The following is an 18,647-nucleotide window of genomic DNA, read 5'->3' on the forward strand; positions in this document are numbered from 1 at the left end:
CCCTCCTTGCCTCTGTTAACTTGAAGGTGGTGACTCATTTCCAAAGTTTTGCTTCATGGTTAGTTTGAATGTCTTTACAACTGGCTTTTGTTCATGTTGTGGTTGGTTCACTGGGTGTCAGTTTTGCATGTTTCACCATGGAGGGGAGAAGGGGGGAGGCTGGACAACCAAGGCAAATTCAGTCCCCAGTTGAGATGCACATTCCACGAGTGATATAGAAAGAAACATTGGACCCTTTTCCTCTTTTCTCCCTCCCTCAAGGTAAGAATTGGGAGCAGGAATAGGTCCCTCAAACCAATTTGTTATTGGTATTGGTTTATTATTGTCACCTGTACCAAAGTACAGTGAAAAACTTGTCTTGCATACCGTTTGTACAGATCAATTCATTACGCAGTGCATTGAGGTAGTTACAGAGAGCATTGAGGTAGTACAGGGTGAAAGCAATTACACAATACAGAGTAAGGTTTCACAGCTACAGAGGAAGTGCATTGCAGGTAGACAATAAGGTGCAACGTCAAACAAGGTAGATTGTGAGGTCAAGAGTCCATCTCATTGTATAAGGGAACCGTTCAATAATCTTATAACAGTGGGATAGAAGTTGTCCTTGAGCCTGGTGGTATGTGCCCTCGGGTTCCTGTATCTTCTGCCTGATGGGAGAGGGGAGAAGAGAGAGAATGACCTGGGTGGGTGGGTCTTTGAATATGGTGGCTGCTTCACCAAGGCAATGAGAGGTATAGACAGAATCCATGGAGGGAGGCTGGTTTCTGTGATGTGTTGAGCTGTGTCCACATCCCTCTGCAGTTTCTTACTGCCTCGGCAGAGCAGTTGCCATACCAAGCCATGACGCAAACAGATAGATGCTTTCTATGGTGCATCAATAGAAGTTGGTGAGTGTCAAAGGGGACACGCCATATTTCTTTAGCCTCCTGAGGAAGCCAGATGCGCTGGTGAGCTTTCTTTGCTTGACCGCTGAGTTCTTCCAGTGTTCTGTTTTTTTCCCAGTTCTAGCATCTGCAGGTCTCTTTTGTCTTGCAACATTAGGTGGTATCCACTCTCTCCCAATATAGGAGCATGAATTCTTCTTACAGCAACATCTTACACTAATATTATCCAACCCAAAGTTCTTTCCTAGTTTGTGTGCAAGGAATCTAAAAGACACATTTCTTTTGTACCAGCTTGATTAGCCAGCAGTCTTGGTGAATTCAGATTCAGATTCAGATTAGTTAATTGCCATATACACCAGGGTGCAATGAAATTCTTTGCTTGCATGAAGCTCACAGAGTAGACAGTATAAGGTAATAATAAATACAACATTAAATACAGCGATGAGCACAAAATCATAAGGTGGGTTCACTTTATTGCTGCTGACCTCATGCTTTCTTGGCCATGGTGTCTACATGGTTGGACCAGGACAGGCTATTGGTGATGTTCACTTCTAGATTTCACCATTCAGCGCAATATTGGCTAATCTTGTAGCTCCCCTGAACTTTTCTGCCTGGAGACCAAGTTGCCCGACTGTTACTGGCTAATTCAGCACATTCTGTGCTGTATCTCTTTATGAGAATGGATAGGCTGGGGCTTTTTTCCCTGGAATCATGAGGGGCATAGATAGGTGAACGGCCTTTATCCCCAGGGTAGGAGATCTAAAACTAGTGATTGAAGGTGAGAGGGGAGAAATTTAAAGGGGATATGAGGGGCAACTTTTCATACAGAGGGTGGTGGGTGTATGGAACGAGCTGCCAGAGGAAGTGGTAGAGTGGATACAATTATGTTTAAAACACATCTGGACAGGTCATGAATAGGAAAGGTTTGGAGGGCCAAATGCAGGCAAATAGGTCATCATGGACAAGTTGGGCTGAATGGCCTGTCTCCATGCTATATAACTCTTTGACTCCATGACTCTATGATTCAGAGAGTGAAATGGCCTTCCGCTGTTCAATGGCTCTCAGCTTAGTGGCAGATGATGATATTGCAAGTCCACTCCCACCACAGTTGTGGCAGAGAAGAGTTAATTCCTTTCTGGAGAGGCAGATTTGTGGAACAATAAACCTTCAAAAGAAGATAGAAGTTTCAGAGATTATTTAGAAACTATAAGCCTGACAGTTACATAACCCCCATCAAATTCACATGCAGGGTGGGCTCAGCTACCCTTCCTCTTACATGGTGTATTTTCCTGAAGCAACTACCCTTTCATTTTGTAAGTCCTTTGTCTTTGATTTGTTTGTCTTCTCGCTGGCATTTGCTTCACTAGGAAGTATCGATCGAGTCACACCTTACTGCATACCTCATGGAAAATCCAGCTGCTAATCTGTCAAAATATCCCTTTTATCACCAGGTCAAAGAATTTAATAACCAGAGACTCTGCCCTGAGTGAATGGGTATCACAATGGTTTCCTAGAAGTTGCTTATTTTTCAGTAAAACTTAATATGACCTTTGAACAGATTCTCTGAGTCAAATGTGTTCTCTTCGGGGGAAACAATGTCATTACTTGTGGTTCTAAGTGAATGAGAATAATAGAATGATAGAACAGTCCATAGCTGTTTGAAGCCATAACCTTCCCAATCAGGTCACACGAGGAAAGGATCAAAGAATCACCGAGCATAAATAGATTTTTCACAAAGTGAGTACAACGTATTACAGGTTTTTGAGTAAAATCATCTCTCTCCATACACTTTCATGAGTAAGGCTGTTCTGTGAGTTTGTCCACCATCAGAACGAAGTAAAATGATAAAATAAATCATTCCTATTGGTCCAAGAGATCCAGTGCAAAAGTTGTTCAGCTCCTTGTGCTCAATATTTTACACTCTGTTGATTACCCTGAAATCTGACTGGAGGTAGATTTAAGTTGAGGCACTACAAACCAGGCTGAGATTTACCTGAACAGTAGCATGTCATTCTTTTTTCACATTCCAATCAGCAGTTTAGCCCTTCAGTGTCTGCATGTGGCTTGTTGTACCTTCTGATGCTTGGAAATTACTGAAAAGTTACATTTTAGGTGTTAATGGAATCAAGGGATGTGGGGTTTTTGAAGGAAAGTACATCCAAGGTGAAAGATCAACCTTGATCTTATTGAATGATGGACTGTAGGCTGCACAGAATTTCCTACTAAGGTGACCCACCTGCATTCAACACTGACCTGTGGTATGTCCAAGTTTACCTTTTGTTGATCCCCTGGTGAAAGCTTCCTGCAAAGTGCTCGATGGCAGTATTTCAACACAGACTAAGCAATGGCTATAAGAAATAGAGGCCAGGTAGGTTGGGTTTATTTTCCTTGGAGCAGAGGAGGCTGAGGGGGAGAACCTGATGAAAATTATGGGAGGCATAGATAGGGTAGACATTAAGAAACTTTTCTCCATTGCAGAGGTGTTGAAGTCCAGAAGGCATTGGTTTAAGGTGAGGTTTGGAGGGGGTCTGAGGAGGAGATCTTTTCACCGAGAGTATGGTTGCAACCTGGAACACACTGACTGAGAAGGTGGTCGAGGCAGGTACTCTCACAACATTTAAGAAACATCTGGATGAACACTTGAATTGACAAAGGCACTATAGGCTCCAGACCAAGTGCTGGGAAATGGCATTAGTATAGAAAAGTAATTTATGGTCAGCAGAGACATGATGGGCCGTGGGGCCTGTTTCTGAGCTGTATGACTCTATGACTAAGCAGGAGTAGACCATTCAGTTCCTCATGCCTGGTCCATCATTCAATAAAACATAGCTGACATTTCACTTCAGTGCCACTAAACCTGCACTAACCCTTGATTCCTTTAATATCTGAAAATATATCCAACTCTGTCTTGTACATACATACTCAGTGACTGAGGCTCTACAGTCCTTTTAGCTAGTGAATTAGAAAGATTCAGTAATCTCGGGATGAAGAAATTCCTTCTCATCTCTGATTGGCCAACCCCCTTGTTTTGGGACTGCGATGCTCTAGACACCCCATCCAGGTGAAACGTGAATTCTACATGTATCATGTCAAGCCCCTCGAGAAGTTTCAATGAGATCATCTCTCATTCTTCTAAACTCAAGCAGTTACAGGCCAAGTCAGCTTAATCATACAACAGGTCTGCTCTCACAGGAATCTGTCAGGTGAACCTGTGCTGCACTCCCTCAATTACAACTAGGTCCTTCCTTAGGCAGGGAGAGGAGACTGTGCACAGCATTCCAGATGCAGCCTCACCAAGGCACTATGTACATTGGAGCAAACCATTTCTAGTCTTAGAATCATAGAGCCATGGAGAGATGCAGCACAGAAACAGGCCCTATGGCCCACCAAGTCTGGTCTGACTATCAATCATCCATTTACACTTGAACGTAGAACATTACAGCACAGTACAGGCCCTTCGGCCCACGATGTAGTGCCGACATTTTATCCTGCTCTGAGATCTACCCAACCCTTCCCTCTCACATAGCCCCCCATTTCTCTATCATTCATGTGTCTATCTAAGAGTGTCTTAAGTGCCCCTAATGTATCTGCCCCCACCACCTCTGTCGGCAGTGCATTCCACGCACCCACCACTCTCTGTGGTAAAAAACTTGTGTCTGACATCCCCCCCATACCTTCCTCCAATCACCTTAAAATTATGCCCCCTCGTGCAAGCCATTTTCGCCCTGGGAAAAAGTCTCTGACTGTCCAATCGATCTGTGCCTCTTATCATCTTGTACACCTTTATCAAGTCCCCTCTCATCCTCCTTCGCTCCTAAGGGAAAGCCGAGCTCGGTCCAACACCTATCCTCATAAGACATACCTTAATCCCATTTTTTCGTTCTCTCCACATTCCCATCAATTCCCCACAGATTCTACCCACTCACATATACAGTAGGGCCAGTTTGCACTGGCCAATTAACCTACCAACCCACAACTCTCTGGGATGTGGGAGGAAACCCGAGCACCTGGAGGAAACCCACAGTCACAGGGAGAACATGCACCAGAGAACATAACCTCTACCAGGTACACCACTGTCCCGTCTCGTATTCTTTTGTCATAAAGGACAATGTACTGCTGCCTTCCAAGTTGCTTGCTGAATGTGCATATTAACTTTCAGTGGTTCCTGTACAAGGTCACAGGTCCCTCTAAACTCTAACAACTTTCAGACTCTCACATTAAAAAATAGTCCATTTTTTCTATTTTTCCTGCAGAAGCACAACCTGGTGTCATATCTGCCAAGATATTTGATATTCAGAAACAATTAAAAATTAATCAACGTTCTATAAAATATAAATATTAAATAAAATACTAAAGCACAACATTTAATTAGTTCAAAATTGGTTGAATTACTTCGTACTTGTCATAGTCTGTTCCAACCATTCTGCTCCATTCGAGTGGGAACGCTGTTCCACACCACAAGCCAGAACTTCCGCTGGATTTGCAGGTGGATTTCTTAGTGAAAATGCTGGGAAATGGTTGTCGGAGTATAACCAGGAAAGGCTCTGGAAGAACAGACAGTAAGTTTGTGTTCACTTATGGGAAATTCGGAATTTGGTGGCATTTATGTGGGAAGATGCCGGCATTCCTTCAGGGAACTCCCAGTGTTTTCCTACAATATCTGAACCATTGATTTCAACAATTTCAGTAAATGAAATGCAAAATAAAATTTAAAACTTAAATAGGAATCCTGCATGTGGGTACATTTCTGATCACCACATTCCAGGAAGAACGTGATTGCACTTGGAGAGGTTGCAAAGGAGATTCACAAGGATGTTTAAAACAAAAACAACACTGCTGGAAATATTCAGCAGATCAGGCTGCATCTGTGGGAAGAGAAAACAAAGTCAGTGCTTTCCAGGTCGGACACAAATGAAGCTTGTAGAGCAGCAGGGAGGGGATGTCATCCTGGTTTTACCCTAAGAGACACAGCCCTTTCCTCTTCTTTTATCTCCTTTTCAATTCTGACAAGGGGACTCCAACCTGAAGCACTGACTTTGTTTCTCTTCCCAACACTCGCAGCCTGACCTGCTGAGTGTTTCCGGCATTTTCTGTTTTTGTTTTAGATTTCTGGCATCTGCAGTTTATTTTATTTTCAGCAGGACGTTACCTGGGACGGAGTGTTTCAGTAATGAGGAGAATCTGAATAGGCTGGGTCTGCTTCCCTTGGAGTGAAGGAGTGTCGGGTGGGGGGGGCGGGGGGTGGTGGGTGGTACCTGATAGAGGTTACCAAGATTATGAGAACCAAAGGCAGGGCAGATAAGTTGGAGACTTTCCCCATAGCAGGGGCATCTAAAACTGCAGGGCATAGGCTTAAGGGGCAAGGGGATCTGAGGAAGAAACTGGTGGTTGGAATCTGGGACACATTGACCAAGGGATTAGTGGAGGTGGGTTGCTCACGCATTTAAGAAGTATCTGGATGAGCATTTGAATCAACAACACATAGAAGACCAAGAGGTGGTAAGTGGGGTAGTACTTCGTGGCCTGCATAAACTTGGTGAGTTGAAGGGCCTGTTTATGTGCTGTATGACCACATAACTCTAACTCATTCTGACAAAGTGTCTTCAACCTGTGATGTTAACTCTGTTCCTCTATCTACTGATGCTGCCTGACCTGCTGAGTGTTTCCAGCATTTTTGGCTCTTATCATTAACAATTTCAATTATTGATTTTGATAAGATGTTGGCATTTATTGCCTTTTCTCTCCACTGAGTACGTTCAGCAATTTTCGTGGTATTTCAGATTTTCAGCATTTTGATTTTGTATACTGCAAAGTCACTTCAATTTCTCAGGTTCCTAAAGGGAGCCTTGTTAATCACTGTGAGTTCCAGAGGTTCATTAAATTGCATGCAATTTGAGTATCAGTACCATATGAAATGTATTTATTTTAAGACTCTGCATTTTATTGCACTAAATGCCAGCCAATGTATAAGTTTCAAGTCAAGATCTCCTCAGGCATGGAAATGGGCATCAGTGTGTTGGCATCCTCTCCTTTGGCAGATATTGGGAACTGATTCATAATCAAGTGTCCATGGTACACTCTGCAGTAACATTCTGGGGACAAGAACGAAAATAAATATAAATGGCATTCTTTACATTAAACCTTTCTTAGATTATATAAGTTAACAGGAGATGCCAAATTGTTTTGGAGGGAATTGCTGATGGATGATGACTAGAGCAGATAATGGAAATGTAAATAAAGAGAGAAAGTGAATTTCCAAGACACAGGAGATGGGACTGAGGGCAGTGGTGAATATAGTTCAAACCCCATATATACATTCGCAGATGACACCGCTGTTGGTAAAATCTCAGGTGGCAATGAGGAGGCATACAGGAGTGAGGTAGGTCAGCTGGTTGAGTGGTATCACAACAACAACTTTGCACTCAATGTCAGCAAGACCAGGAGTTGATTGTGGACTTCAGGAAGGCGAAGTCAGGAGAACACACACCATTGAGGGGTCAGCGGTGGAAAGGGTGAGCAGCTTTAAGTTCCTGGGCATCAACATCTCTGAAGATCTGTCCTGTTTGTGCAATCACGAAGGAGGCACGCCAGCGGCTCTACTTCATTAGGAGTTTGAGGAGATTTGGTATGTCACTAAAGACTCTTGCAAATTTCTACAGATGTGAGGTGGAGGGCGTTCTGACTGGTTGCAATCAGAACCTGGTATGGAGGCTCCAATGCACGGGATCGCAAGAGGCTGCAGGGGGTTATAGACTCAGCCAGCTCCATTATGGGCACAACCCTCCCCACCATCAAGGACATCTTCAAGAGGCAATGCCTCGAAAGGTGCATCCATCATTAAGGACCCTCACCATCTGGGACATGCCCTCTCCTCATTACTACTATCAGGAGCCTGAAGACCCACAGTCAACAATTCAGGAATAGCTTCTTCCCCTCCACCATCAGATTTCTAAACAGTCTATGAACCCATGAACACTACCTCATTGTTCTCTTTTATTTGCACTATTCATTTATTTTTAATTTATAGTTTTTTATGTCTTTGCACTGTACTGCTGCCGCAAAACAGCAAAGTTCACGTCATATAAGACAGTGATACTAACCTGATTCTGATATAGTTCTCATGATCACAAGGTAGAATGTCACCAGAAATGGTTCAGGAAATGCAGAAATACTTGAATTAGCTTGTTTTGTCCTTTTAGGGAGTTTTTGTGGTTCATTGTACAAATTCTCAACTTAAAAGTTGGTATACTTCCTCTCCCCCGAAATTTGCTCCTACATTATGCTTTATCTAGTTATGTTTGGATTGATGGAAAAACACACTTTGTCCTGTCTACTGTATAACTAACTCTACAACCACAGAATTGTCTGCTGTGTGTCTCAACCTCTGCTATAGAATCGGAACCAAAAAGTATGTTCAACAACTTAGGCAGCATCTATGGAGAGAGAACAGACTAATGTCTCAGTTAACACCTTTCATCAGAACTGGAACAAGTTAGCAATATAACAGGTTCTAAACAAGTCACTGAGCTCTGTCAAATATGGAACTGTTCAACTGTGCCCTGGGGAAAATTCGTCTCCCAGTGCACTTTGAATTGCACTTCCAAAATTCCAGTGTCTAGACTTCAACCTGCCATTCATCATCACTGTTCTGCTCAAATTAACTCTCAAAAAAAGCCTCTGACGTCCCACTAAGGCCCTTGCTCTCTATCACATTACTCTGCTCCCAGCCCCACCCCAAAGCCCTGCAGCCTTGAATGCAGAGAATGTAAAAAGATGTCATCATTCACACATGTCCTGTAAGGAAAAGCTTCTCTTAGTCACAAACTAGCTCCCTAAATTACCCTCCTCTGTAATTCCTCTGCTCTTTTTTTTCAAATTTGTTCACGGGAAGTGGATGTTGCTGACAATAGTGGCATTTATTTTCCATCCCAGTTGTCCTGGAACTGAGGAGGCAGTTAAGAATCTGGAGTCACATATAGGTCATACTAGCTAAAGTTGGCAAAGTTCTTTCTCTGAAGAGTGTTAATGAACTTGTGTTAATTTCATGACTACTATTACTGAGACTTTTTAAAAAATCTAGATTGATTTAACTACTTGAATTAAAACTGTTGAGGCTTGAACTTGTGTCTTTGGATCAATGACGGTGGTAAGGCCACATTTGGAGTGCTGTGTACAGTCCTGGTCGCTCTGCTGTAGGAAGGATGTCATTAAACTGGAGAGGATGCAAAAAAAGATTTATGGGGGTGTTACAAGGACTGGAGGACATGGGTTATAAGGAGAGACTGGATAGGCTGGGACTTTTTTCCCTGGAGTGTAGCAAGCTGAAGAGGTGACCTTACAGAGGTATATAAATTCATGAGGGGCCTGGATAAGGTGAATAGCCAAAGTCTTTTCCCCAGGGTAGGGGAGTCCAAAACTAAAGGGCATAGGCTTAAAGTGAGAGGGGAAAGATTTGAAAGGAACCTGAGGGGTAACTTTTTCACACAGAGGTTGGTGAGTACATGGAATAAGCTGCCAGAGGAAGTGGTAGAGGCAAGTACAATTGTGACACTGAAAAGGCATTTGGACAGGTACATGGATAGCAAACGTTGAGAGGGATATGGGCCAAACACAGGCAAATGGAACTATCTCAGTTAGGCAACTTGATCGGCCTGGATGAGTCGGGCCAAAGGGCCTGTTTCTGTGCTGTATAACTCTATGACTCAGTGGCTGCAAGTACAGGAACTTAATCACTATCCTACAATATTCCAGTCACAAGAGTGAGGAAATCATGGACATGGTTGTCATAAAGGTCGACACCATTTGTTTTCTCTCCACCATTTCTCTCCCTTCTCCTTATTCAACAGGTCAAACTTCTCTCAAAGAAATAACATGGCTTACCTGTGAACGTGCTGTGTTATATAACCGTAAATGTTATGAATGAAGTATATTTTTGGAAAGAAATGATGCAAAATGGGGACTTAAAGTACCAAAACAATATTTGCATTCCTATATCTGGGTTCTTCCTTGACAGAAGTGGTATGTTTTTGAGATTATTAGATTCATAAAATTACTCAGTATTTTGATTTTGTGTTTCTCAGTGAGTTTAGATTATCTACCAAAAGTTGAATTATTTCATTGTTATACGTAAACTCCTGTTGTCATTTTCAGGGTTATATGATGGAGAATCGGATTCCAGGCCTAAAATGTGACTCAGATGTATTTGTAACCTTTGAGGGAGACAACGTTGTGATGCTACAGGTGAGATATTTGAATCATTCCTCTCCATCGACAAGTAACTGGATTGCACCTCTTTTGATGCACTGCTGTGTTTTGCACTCGCAACAAATCAGGTTCCTCAGAAAGATCACAAAACTGGCTAAAAACAATGACGTTAGTGTGTCTTCAACCTCAAGAGCTGCAGTGAACATCGATTTGTATTGTACACAATGAGACTGTATCAGTATAACATAGTATTGACCACTTTGGTGCCCAGCACTCAGAAGAGATCATCAGTCCTTAAAGTCACAATCCAGAAGGTAGTCACATGATTTTATTTCTCTACATAGAAGGATGCCATTTCAGCACATCAAGCCAATGCCAGCTCACAGAACAATCCCAATCTTCTCTGCCTGTAACCTATTCTCCGCCACATTCCCATCCACTCCCCCAGATTCTACCACTCATCTACACAATAGAAGCAATTTACAGTGGCTAATTAACCTATCAACCTACACGTTTTGGAATCTGGGAGGAAACTGCTCGGCCAAAATCCATGCAGACATAGGGAGAACGTGCAAGCTCCACGCAGACCACACCTGAGGTCAGGATTGAACCCGGGTCACTGGAGCTGTGAATCATCTGTACACACAGACAACAGCAGCACACAAACTGTTGTGGGGGAAGACGGAGGCCTGAAGGAGAGAGCGTTTTGCAATGGTGTATTACTGAGCCTCCTTGCCCCAGGCCTACTTCCCAGAGCCACCTGCCACACAGCCCCAGACCTTTGCAAGTTGTCGGATCATCACTGAGTCAAATGTAATATTCTCTTTAGATAGTTCCTTCAGAAAGCACTTGTTAGACTGAGTACTTTGGAATATGTCTAGGCGTCTCCAGTGAGTAATGGGGCTGCCTTGTAAGGTCTTTCAGTGTCAGCAGAGTGACCCTGTAAATGGCACCAACTGAAGAATGTGTGTTGTGCTTCTTGTGTTTTTCTGTGGCTGTTAAACAAGAGTTGGTTTCTGGACTTAGCTCCAAATTAAATCGCAAGAAGGCATACATTGCCCAACAGCTGAAATCATTAAGTGCGTTTCTGATTCTGGGGAAATGTCAGATGCACGAACATGTATTGTGCAATAAGTGCTGAGTCTAATTTTGTGATTGGTGTGATTTCTTCAGGAAATATACACTAACATTGCTTTGGATTGAGTAACACTGAAAAGAGCAGTGCTTCCTGATCCATTTACTAGGCACACGTGTTTGGTGCAACAAAGTCCCAGTTTTGATTTCTAGAAACAGAAAAAATCACAGCAGATATTCTTACTTGTGTTCCCCAGTTGTGTTTTGAGCAACTTCTGCTCTGGCTAAAAGACTTTTTTTTCTTGACACTGTGCTGAGGTTGCTGTTGGGTTTGAGATTATAATAGCCCATCCTTCTGCTAACCACTCCAGTCTCCTTTGATCCTCTCTCAACTGTGGCTGATAGTGTAAACCACAGTGGGCAGTTAAATCAATTGTGGTGGGGATAGCTGCTGTGAAGTCAACACATTTTCCAAGGCCTCTTCCATACAGAGAAGACATTCATCTGTGAACCACTGCATATGTTTCAAATAGGTGCTTTTTAATGAAACAAACATTTTTAATAATCACAAACATAGACACACATTATCTACAGCTGCTAGATGGATGCTGAATTTCATTAATATCACAGTTGCAGTACTAATGTTCTGCAATCTATCTTTTATCTGTTTTTGGCAGCCAGTGACCAGGTCACTGCAAGATTACTATGTTGCAAGTCAGGATGTTGATGTCCATCAGAGGAATTTTTTTTTGTCAACTTACTTCTTGATGCCCTCCAAGTTGGTGTGAAATTTGTAAATGCTGGTATTGGTATTGGTTTATTGTTGTCACTTGTACCGAGGTACAGTGAAAAACTTGTCTTACAAACCGATTGTACAGATCAATTCATTACACAGTGCAGTTACATTGAGTTAGTACAAAGTGCACTGAGGTAGTACAGGTAAAAACAGTAACAGTACAGAGTAAAGTGTCACAGCTACAGAGAAAGTTCAGTGCAATAAGGTGCAAGGTCACAACAAGGTAGATCGTGAGGTCATAGTCCATCTCATTGTATAAGGGAACCGTTCAATAGTCTTATCACAGTGGGGTAGAAGCTGTCCTTAAGTCTGGTGGTACGTGCCATCAGGCACCTGTATCTTCTACCCGATGGAAGAGAAGAGAAGAGAGAATGTCCCGGGTGGGTGGGGTCTTTGATTATGCTGGCTGCTACACCAAGACAACGAGAGGTAAAGACAGAGTCCAGGGAGGGGAGGCTGGTGTCCATGATGCACTGGGCTGTGTCCACAACTCTCTGCAGTTTCTTACAGCCCTGGGCGGAGCAGTTGCCGTACCAAGCCGTGATGCATCCAGATAGGATGCTTTCTATGGTGCATCGGTAAAAGGTCGTCAGAGAGATCTGGGAGCACTGGCAAACAGACTGCAGAAAATTAATATGCGGATATAGCAAGCATTTAAGAAGGCAAATGGTTTGTTGGCCTTCATTGCAAGGAAGTTGAGATTAATGAAACCTCTGTTGCAACTGGAGAGGATCTTGTTGAGCGCAGTGTTATTCTGTGAAGCTAAAGAAGGACGTGTGTGCCTTGGAAGTGGTGTAGCCGAGTTTGATTCCTAGGATGGAGAAATACTCATCCAAAAGAGAATGAATATTATGGGTCTATATAAGAGGTGGTCTTGTTGAAAGATATCAGACTCTGAAAGGGATTGAAGGGGAGTCTCTAGTGGTTGTCTATCTCCTGTGGCTTCAGAGATTCCAGGACAAGGGAACATAGGATAATGGACCAATAATTTAGGGCTCTGGATCTCCAGAATTCTTTACCTCAGTAGACCGTGCCTCCTCAGTTGCTGAGTATCTTCAAGGCTTAGATCAGGAACAGTAGGATAGTTCAACAAAAGTGGTAAGTTCAACAAGAGTTCAGGGCCAACATGTTCCTGTTTGAGTGAACAGCAAGGCTGGCAGCATTAGGGAACTCTGGATGATGAGGGATATTGAGGCTCTGGTTGGGAAAAAGGAGGCATATGTCAGCTAGAGGCAGCTGGGATCAAGTGAATCCCTTGAGGAGTATAATGGATGTAGGAGTACACTTAAGGAGGAAATCAGGAGTAAAGAAAAGGGATATGAAACATCCTTGGAAGATAAAGGTGAATCCAAAGAGATTCTATATTGTATATTAAGACCAAAATGGTAACTAGGGACAGAATAGGTTCCCTTAAGGATCAGTGTGGTCATCTATGTGCGGAACCACAGGAGATGGGTGAGGTGTTAAATGAATACTTCTCATCTGTATTTACTGAGAAGGTCATGGAAGCTAGGGAGTTTAGGGAAGAGAACAGTGGTATCCTGAAGTATATCGGCATTACAAAATAAGAGGTGTTGACGGTCTTCAGGCGCCTAAATGGGGATAACTCCCTGGGGCCTGACCAAGTACATCCTAAGACATTGTGGGAAGCAAGGGAAGAAATTGTTGGGGCCCTGGAAGAGAATTTTATTTCTTCCTTAACCAAAGGTGAGGTACCAGAAGACTGGAAGGTGGCTAATGTGTTGCCTTTATTTAAGAGGATTTGCGAGGACGACAGGCCAGTGAGCCTAACATCAGTAGTGGGGAAGTTACTGGAGGGGCTTCTGAGAGACAGGATCTATCTGCATTTGGAAAAGCAAGGACTGATTTGGGATAGTCAGCATGGTTTTCTCTGTGGAAGGTCATGTCTCATGAATTTGATTAAGTTTTTTGAAGAGGTAACCAAGAGGATTGATGAGGGCAGGGTGATAGACATTATCTACATAGACTTTACCAAGGCCTTTGACAAGGTCCTGCGTGGTAGGCTGGTCCAGAAGATTAGATCACATGAGATTGGAATTGGTTTATTATTGTTACATGTACTGAGGTACAGTGAAAAACTTGACTTGCCTACTGTTCATACAGATCAATTCATTACACAGCACATTGAGGTAGTACAAGGTAAAACAATGACAGAATGCAAAATAAAGTGTAACAGCTACAGAGAAAGTGCAGTGCAGGTAGACAATAAGGTGCAACGTCATAGAGAGGTAGATTGTGAGGTCAAGAGTCCATCTTATCATACTGGGGGCCATTCAATTTCTTATAACAGCAGGATAGAAGCTGTCCTTGAGCCTGGTGGTACGTACTTTCAGGCTTTTGTATCTTCTGCCCGATGGGAGCGGGAGAAGAGAGAAAGTCCAGGGTGGGTGGGGTTTTTGATTATGCTGCCTTCTTTACCAAGGCAGCAAGAAGTATAGACAGAGTCCATAGAGGGGAGGCTGGTTTCTGTGATGTGCTGAGCTGTGTCCACAACTCTCTGCAGTTTCTTGTGGTCGTGGGCAGAGCAGTTGTCATACCAAGCCGTGATGCATCCAGATAGATGCTTTGTGTGGTGCATTGATAAAAATTGGTAAGGGTTGACAGGGATATGCCAAATCAGCCTCCTGAGGAAGTAGAAGTGCTGGTGAGGTTTCTAGGCCATGGCATCTACGTGGTTGGACCAGGACAGGCTATTGGTGATGTTCACTCCTGGGAACTTGAAGCTCTCAACCCTCTCGACTTCAGCACCGTCGATGTAAATTGGAGCATGTGCACTACCCCACTTCTTGAAGTCAATGACCAGCTCTTTGGTTTTGCTGACATTGAGGGAAAGGTTGTTGTCATGATACCATGTCACTAAGCTCTCCACCTCCTTCCTGTACTCCGACTCATCGTTATTTGAGCTACAGCCCACTATGGTGGTAACATCTGCAAACTTGTAGATGGAGTTGGAGCAGAATCTGGCCGCGCAGTCATGAGTATATAGGGAGCAGAGTAGAGGGCTGAGGACGCAGCCTTGTGGGGCACCAGTGTTGAGGATAATCGTGGCGGAGGTGTTGCTGCGGTGTAGCTGCCTATCCTCACTGATTGTGGTCTGTTGGTCAGAAAGTCAAGGATCCAGTTGCTGAGTCCAAGGTCTCGGAGTATGCTGATGAATTTGCTTGGAATTATAGTATTGAAGGCAGAACTGTTGTCAATAAACAATAGCCTAACGTAGGTGTCTTTACTGTCCAGATGTTCCAGAGATGTGTAGGGCCAGGGAGATGGCATCCGCTGTAGACCTGTTTCGGCGGTCAGCGAATTGCAGTGGTTCGAGGTTTTCTGAGAGGCTGGAGTTGATGCGTGCCATGACCAGCCTCTCGAAACACTTCATGATGGCGGATGTCAGAGCCACCGGGCGGTAGTCATTAAGGCACGTTACCTTGTTTTTCTTAGGTTCTGGGATGATAGTGGTCTTCTTAAAGCGGGTGGGAACCTCAGATTGAAGCGGGGGAGGTTGAAAATGCCTGCAAATACCCTCGCCGGATGATCAGCACAGGATCTGAGGACATGGCCAGGGACGCCATCCGGGCCAGATGCTTTCCGCAGGGTTCACTTTCCGAGAAACTGATCTTATGTCCTCATCGGTGACCATAGGTTCAGGTTTATTGGAGGCTGTCGGGATGGGTAGTGACATACCAATCCCTTTCTGTGCAAAACATTGCACATAATGCATTAAGCTTATCGGGAAGGGATGCACTGTTGTCGGCAATGCTGCCCGACTTTGATTTTTAGCCCGTTATAGCATGTAAGCCCTGCCACAACTGACAGCTGGTCTGAGGCTCGATTTTGGACTAATATTGTCTCTTGACATCTCTGATAGCTTTACAGAAGTCATATCTCAATTTCTGGTGAAGGTCAAGGTCACCTGATTTGAATGCTGCAGTTCTAGACTTTAGTAGGGTGTGGATCTCCTGGTTCATCCATGGTTTCCAATTTGGGAACACCCGGATTGTCCTCTTTGGTACACAGTCCTCAACACGCTTGCTGATAAAGTCTGTGATTGTGGTGATATACTCATCTAGGCTGGCAGCTGAGTCTTTGAACACGGACCAGTCAAAGCACTCGCGTAGAAGCTCATCTATTTCCTCAGACCAGCACTGTACAACTTTCTGTACCGGATCCTCCTGTTTCATCTTCTGTTTGTATGCAGGGAGAAGGAGCACAGACTGCTGGTCCGATTTACCAAAGTGTTGGTGGGGGATGGCTCGGTAGGCATCTTTGATGGTCAAGGGTGCTTAGGCCCCTGGTGGGACTGGAGACATGCTGGTAGTAGTTTGGTAACTTGCTCTTGAAGTTGGCCTGGTTGAAGTCACCAGCAATGACGGAGAAGGCCTCAGTTTCAAGGTCATTGACCACAGAGTATAGTTCATAGGATCCAGGAGCTAGCCAATTGAATACAAAATTGGGTTGGTGGAAGTAATCAGAAAGTGGTAGTGAAGGGTTGTTTTTTAGTTTTGGAGGCTCTTGACCAGCAGTATGTTGCAGGGATTGGTGCTGGGTCCACTGTTGTTTGTCATATATATTAACAATTTGGATGATTAGTAAGTTTGTGGATGACACTAGAATTGGTGGTAGAGTGGACAGTGAAGCAGATTGCTTAAGGTTTACAGTAGGATTTAGATCAACTGGGAAAATGGGCAAGGGAATGGCAGAAGGAATTTAACTCAGACAAACACAAACCAAGGCATTTTGGGAAGTTTATCCACAGCAGGACATACACAGTGAATGTCAGGGCTCTGGGGTGTGTTGTAGAACAGAAGCCTGGGGGTACAAGTACATAGTTCCCTGAAAGTGGCAACATAGGTGATGAGGAAGCCATATGACATGCTTGCCTTCATCGACGGAGGCACTGAGTACAAAAGTTGACATGTCATCTTACTTTGATTAGGCCACACTTGGAGTATTATTGCTCCAGGAAAGGTTTAATTGAGCTAGAGAAGATGCAGAGAAGAATCACAAGGACATTGCCTGGATTGGGGGGGTTGGGTAGGCTGGTCTGCTATCCCTAAAACAAAGGAGGCTGAGGGGTGACATGATCGAGGTATATAAAATTATGAGAAGAATAGAAAGGGTAGGTAGACTATTTCCTATGGTAGGGGTGTCTAAAACTAGTGGGCATAGGTTTAAAGTGAGAGGGAGGAGGTTTAAAAGGGATCTGAGGTGTAAATTTTTCACACAACGAGTTGTTGGTATCTGGAATGAGCTGCCAGAGGAGGTGGTGGAGGCAGGAACTCTAACAATATTTAAGAGGCATCTGGACAGGTACTTGAATGAGTGGGGCACAGAGGGATATGGAATTAATGCAGGCAAGTGGGAATAGTATTGAGGCCCAACGTCAACATCCTGGTTGTCATCATTAACCAGAAACTATGATGAATCAGCCACATAAATATAGTGGCTACAAAAACAGGGCAGAGGATGTTGAAGGCAGGAAAATATACTGTATACTCAAATTACCTTTCTGTTTACATAATCTCAAACATGAAAAGTGCCACTTATTATTTTTTATGTTAATGTCTTAATTATGTTCCCACATTTCAAGGGAGTTATCACTACTTTGCAGTGCCTGGAATCATTAATACAGTATATCTTTTTTTTGACTAAAATGCTTTATCAGTGCAGTGACCAGACAATTAATTATGGTTCTCCACAAGTCTTAAATCATTGCATGTCATTGGAATTCTATTCCATATATTTCTCTTAGAATAGAAGCAAATTAATCACTATGTATAACAAATGCAATTCTCCAGCGTGACAGTAACAAATGAGATTTATTTTTTTAAAGCAGATTAGTATGTGCATGGAATGGACTTCAGTCAGTTACTGGTGTTTTGATTAATGTCTTCAGTAAAAGAGCCAACTGAATATCTGGTTTTGGACAGATTTGCACTCATTTTCTGTTTGCCCAATTATCTTCCCTCCCACTATATAAGTGGCCATGCTGATTCTGCGCTAAGTTTACACAAGCATGCAGCAGGTTTTGACACACTTTGAATGCCACATTAAGATATTAAGCTCCAGGAGTGCCCATTATGGAGTTCCAGCCATTGGGAGAGCATATGGAGAATTGGGATGTGAAGGCTTGTGGCCTATCCATTAATCTGTGGATCTGTTGACACTGACCACTCGAATTCCTGACGTTCTCCTGGCGAGGACCCAAGGGGAGAGAGTCAGCTAAACCTGGTGGAGGATCAGCCATAATCTTAATGAATGGCAGAGCAGCCTTGATGTGCCAAATGGCTGACTGCTTCTATACTCCTTAGCTTCTCATGTTTTCCAACAAGGAAACCACCGTGCAATCATTTTCTTGAACAGGCTTTCAAAAGGTTTTAATTTTAGCTATTTGGTTTTCAATCTTTCCCCCACTGGACTTCTAATTTGTTTATTGGTAATGACCAGCTTCTTGAAATAAAAGTATAAATAGAACACAAAGACAACAGGATTTCAAGCTGCATGACATCAGTGTCTCGGATAGTAAAGTTAAGTGATGTCAGATTGGTTTTGCGAACTTTTGCTGGATTTGCCTGAAACCCCAGGACAAAATAACAACGGCCTCTATTTTATATGTTATCTGTGTTTATTCACCAGTTAATGATATTGAGTAAGTTGACTAAAGTCCAAGGTGG

General features: G+C 43.3%; 1 protein-coding gene across 1 annotated transcript in view; it reads left to right on the top strand.

The window, feature by feature from the left end:
* acoxl (acyl-CoA oxidase-like) overlaps window positions 1–18,647 on the top strand; it is a 331,885-nt gene that overhangs the window by 220,365 nt on the left and 92,873 nt on the right. Inside the window, 1 exon segment of the mRNA XM_052024328.1 lies at window positions 10,035–10,124. Within this exon segment, the coding sequence (XP_051880288.1) occupies window positions 10,035–10,124 (90 nt within the window).

Source organism: Pristis pectinata, chromosome 10 (genome assembly GCF_009764475.1).
Source record: "Pristis pectinata isolate sPriPec2 chromosome 10, sPriPec2.1.pri, whole genome shotgun sequence".
In the NCBI taxonomy this organism is placed as follows: Eukaryota; Metazoa; Chordata; class Chondrichthyes; order Rhinopristiformes; family Pristidae; genus Pristis; species Pristis pectinata.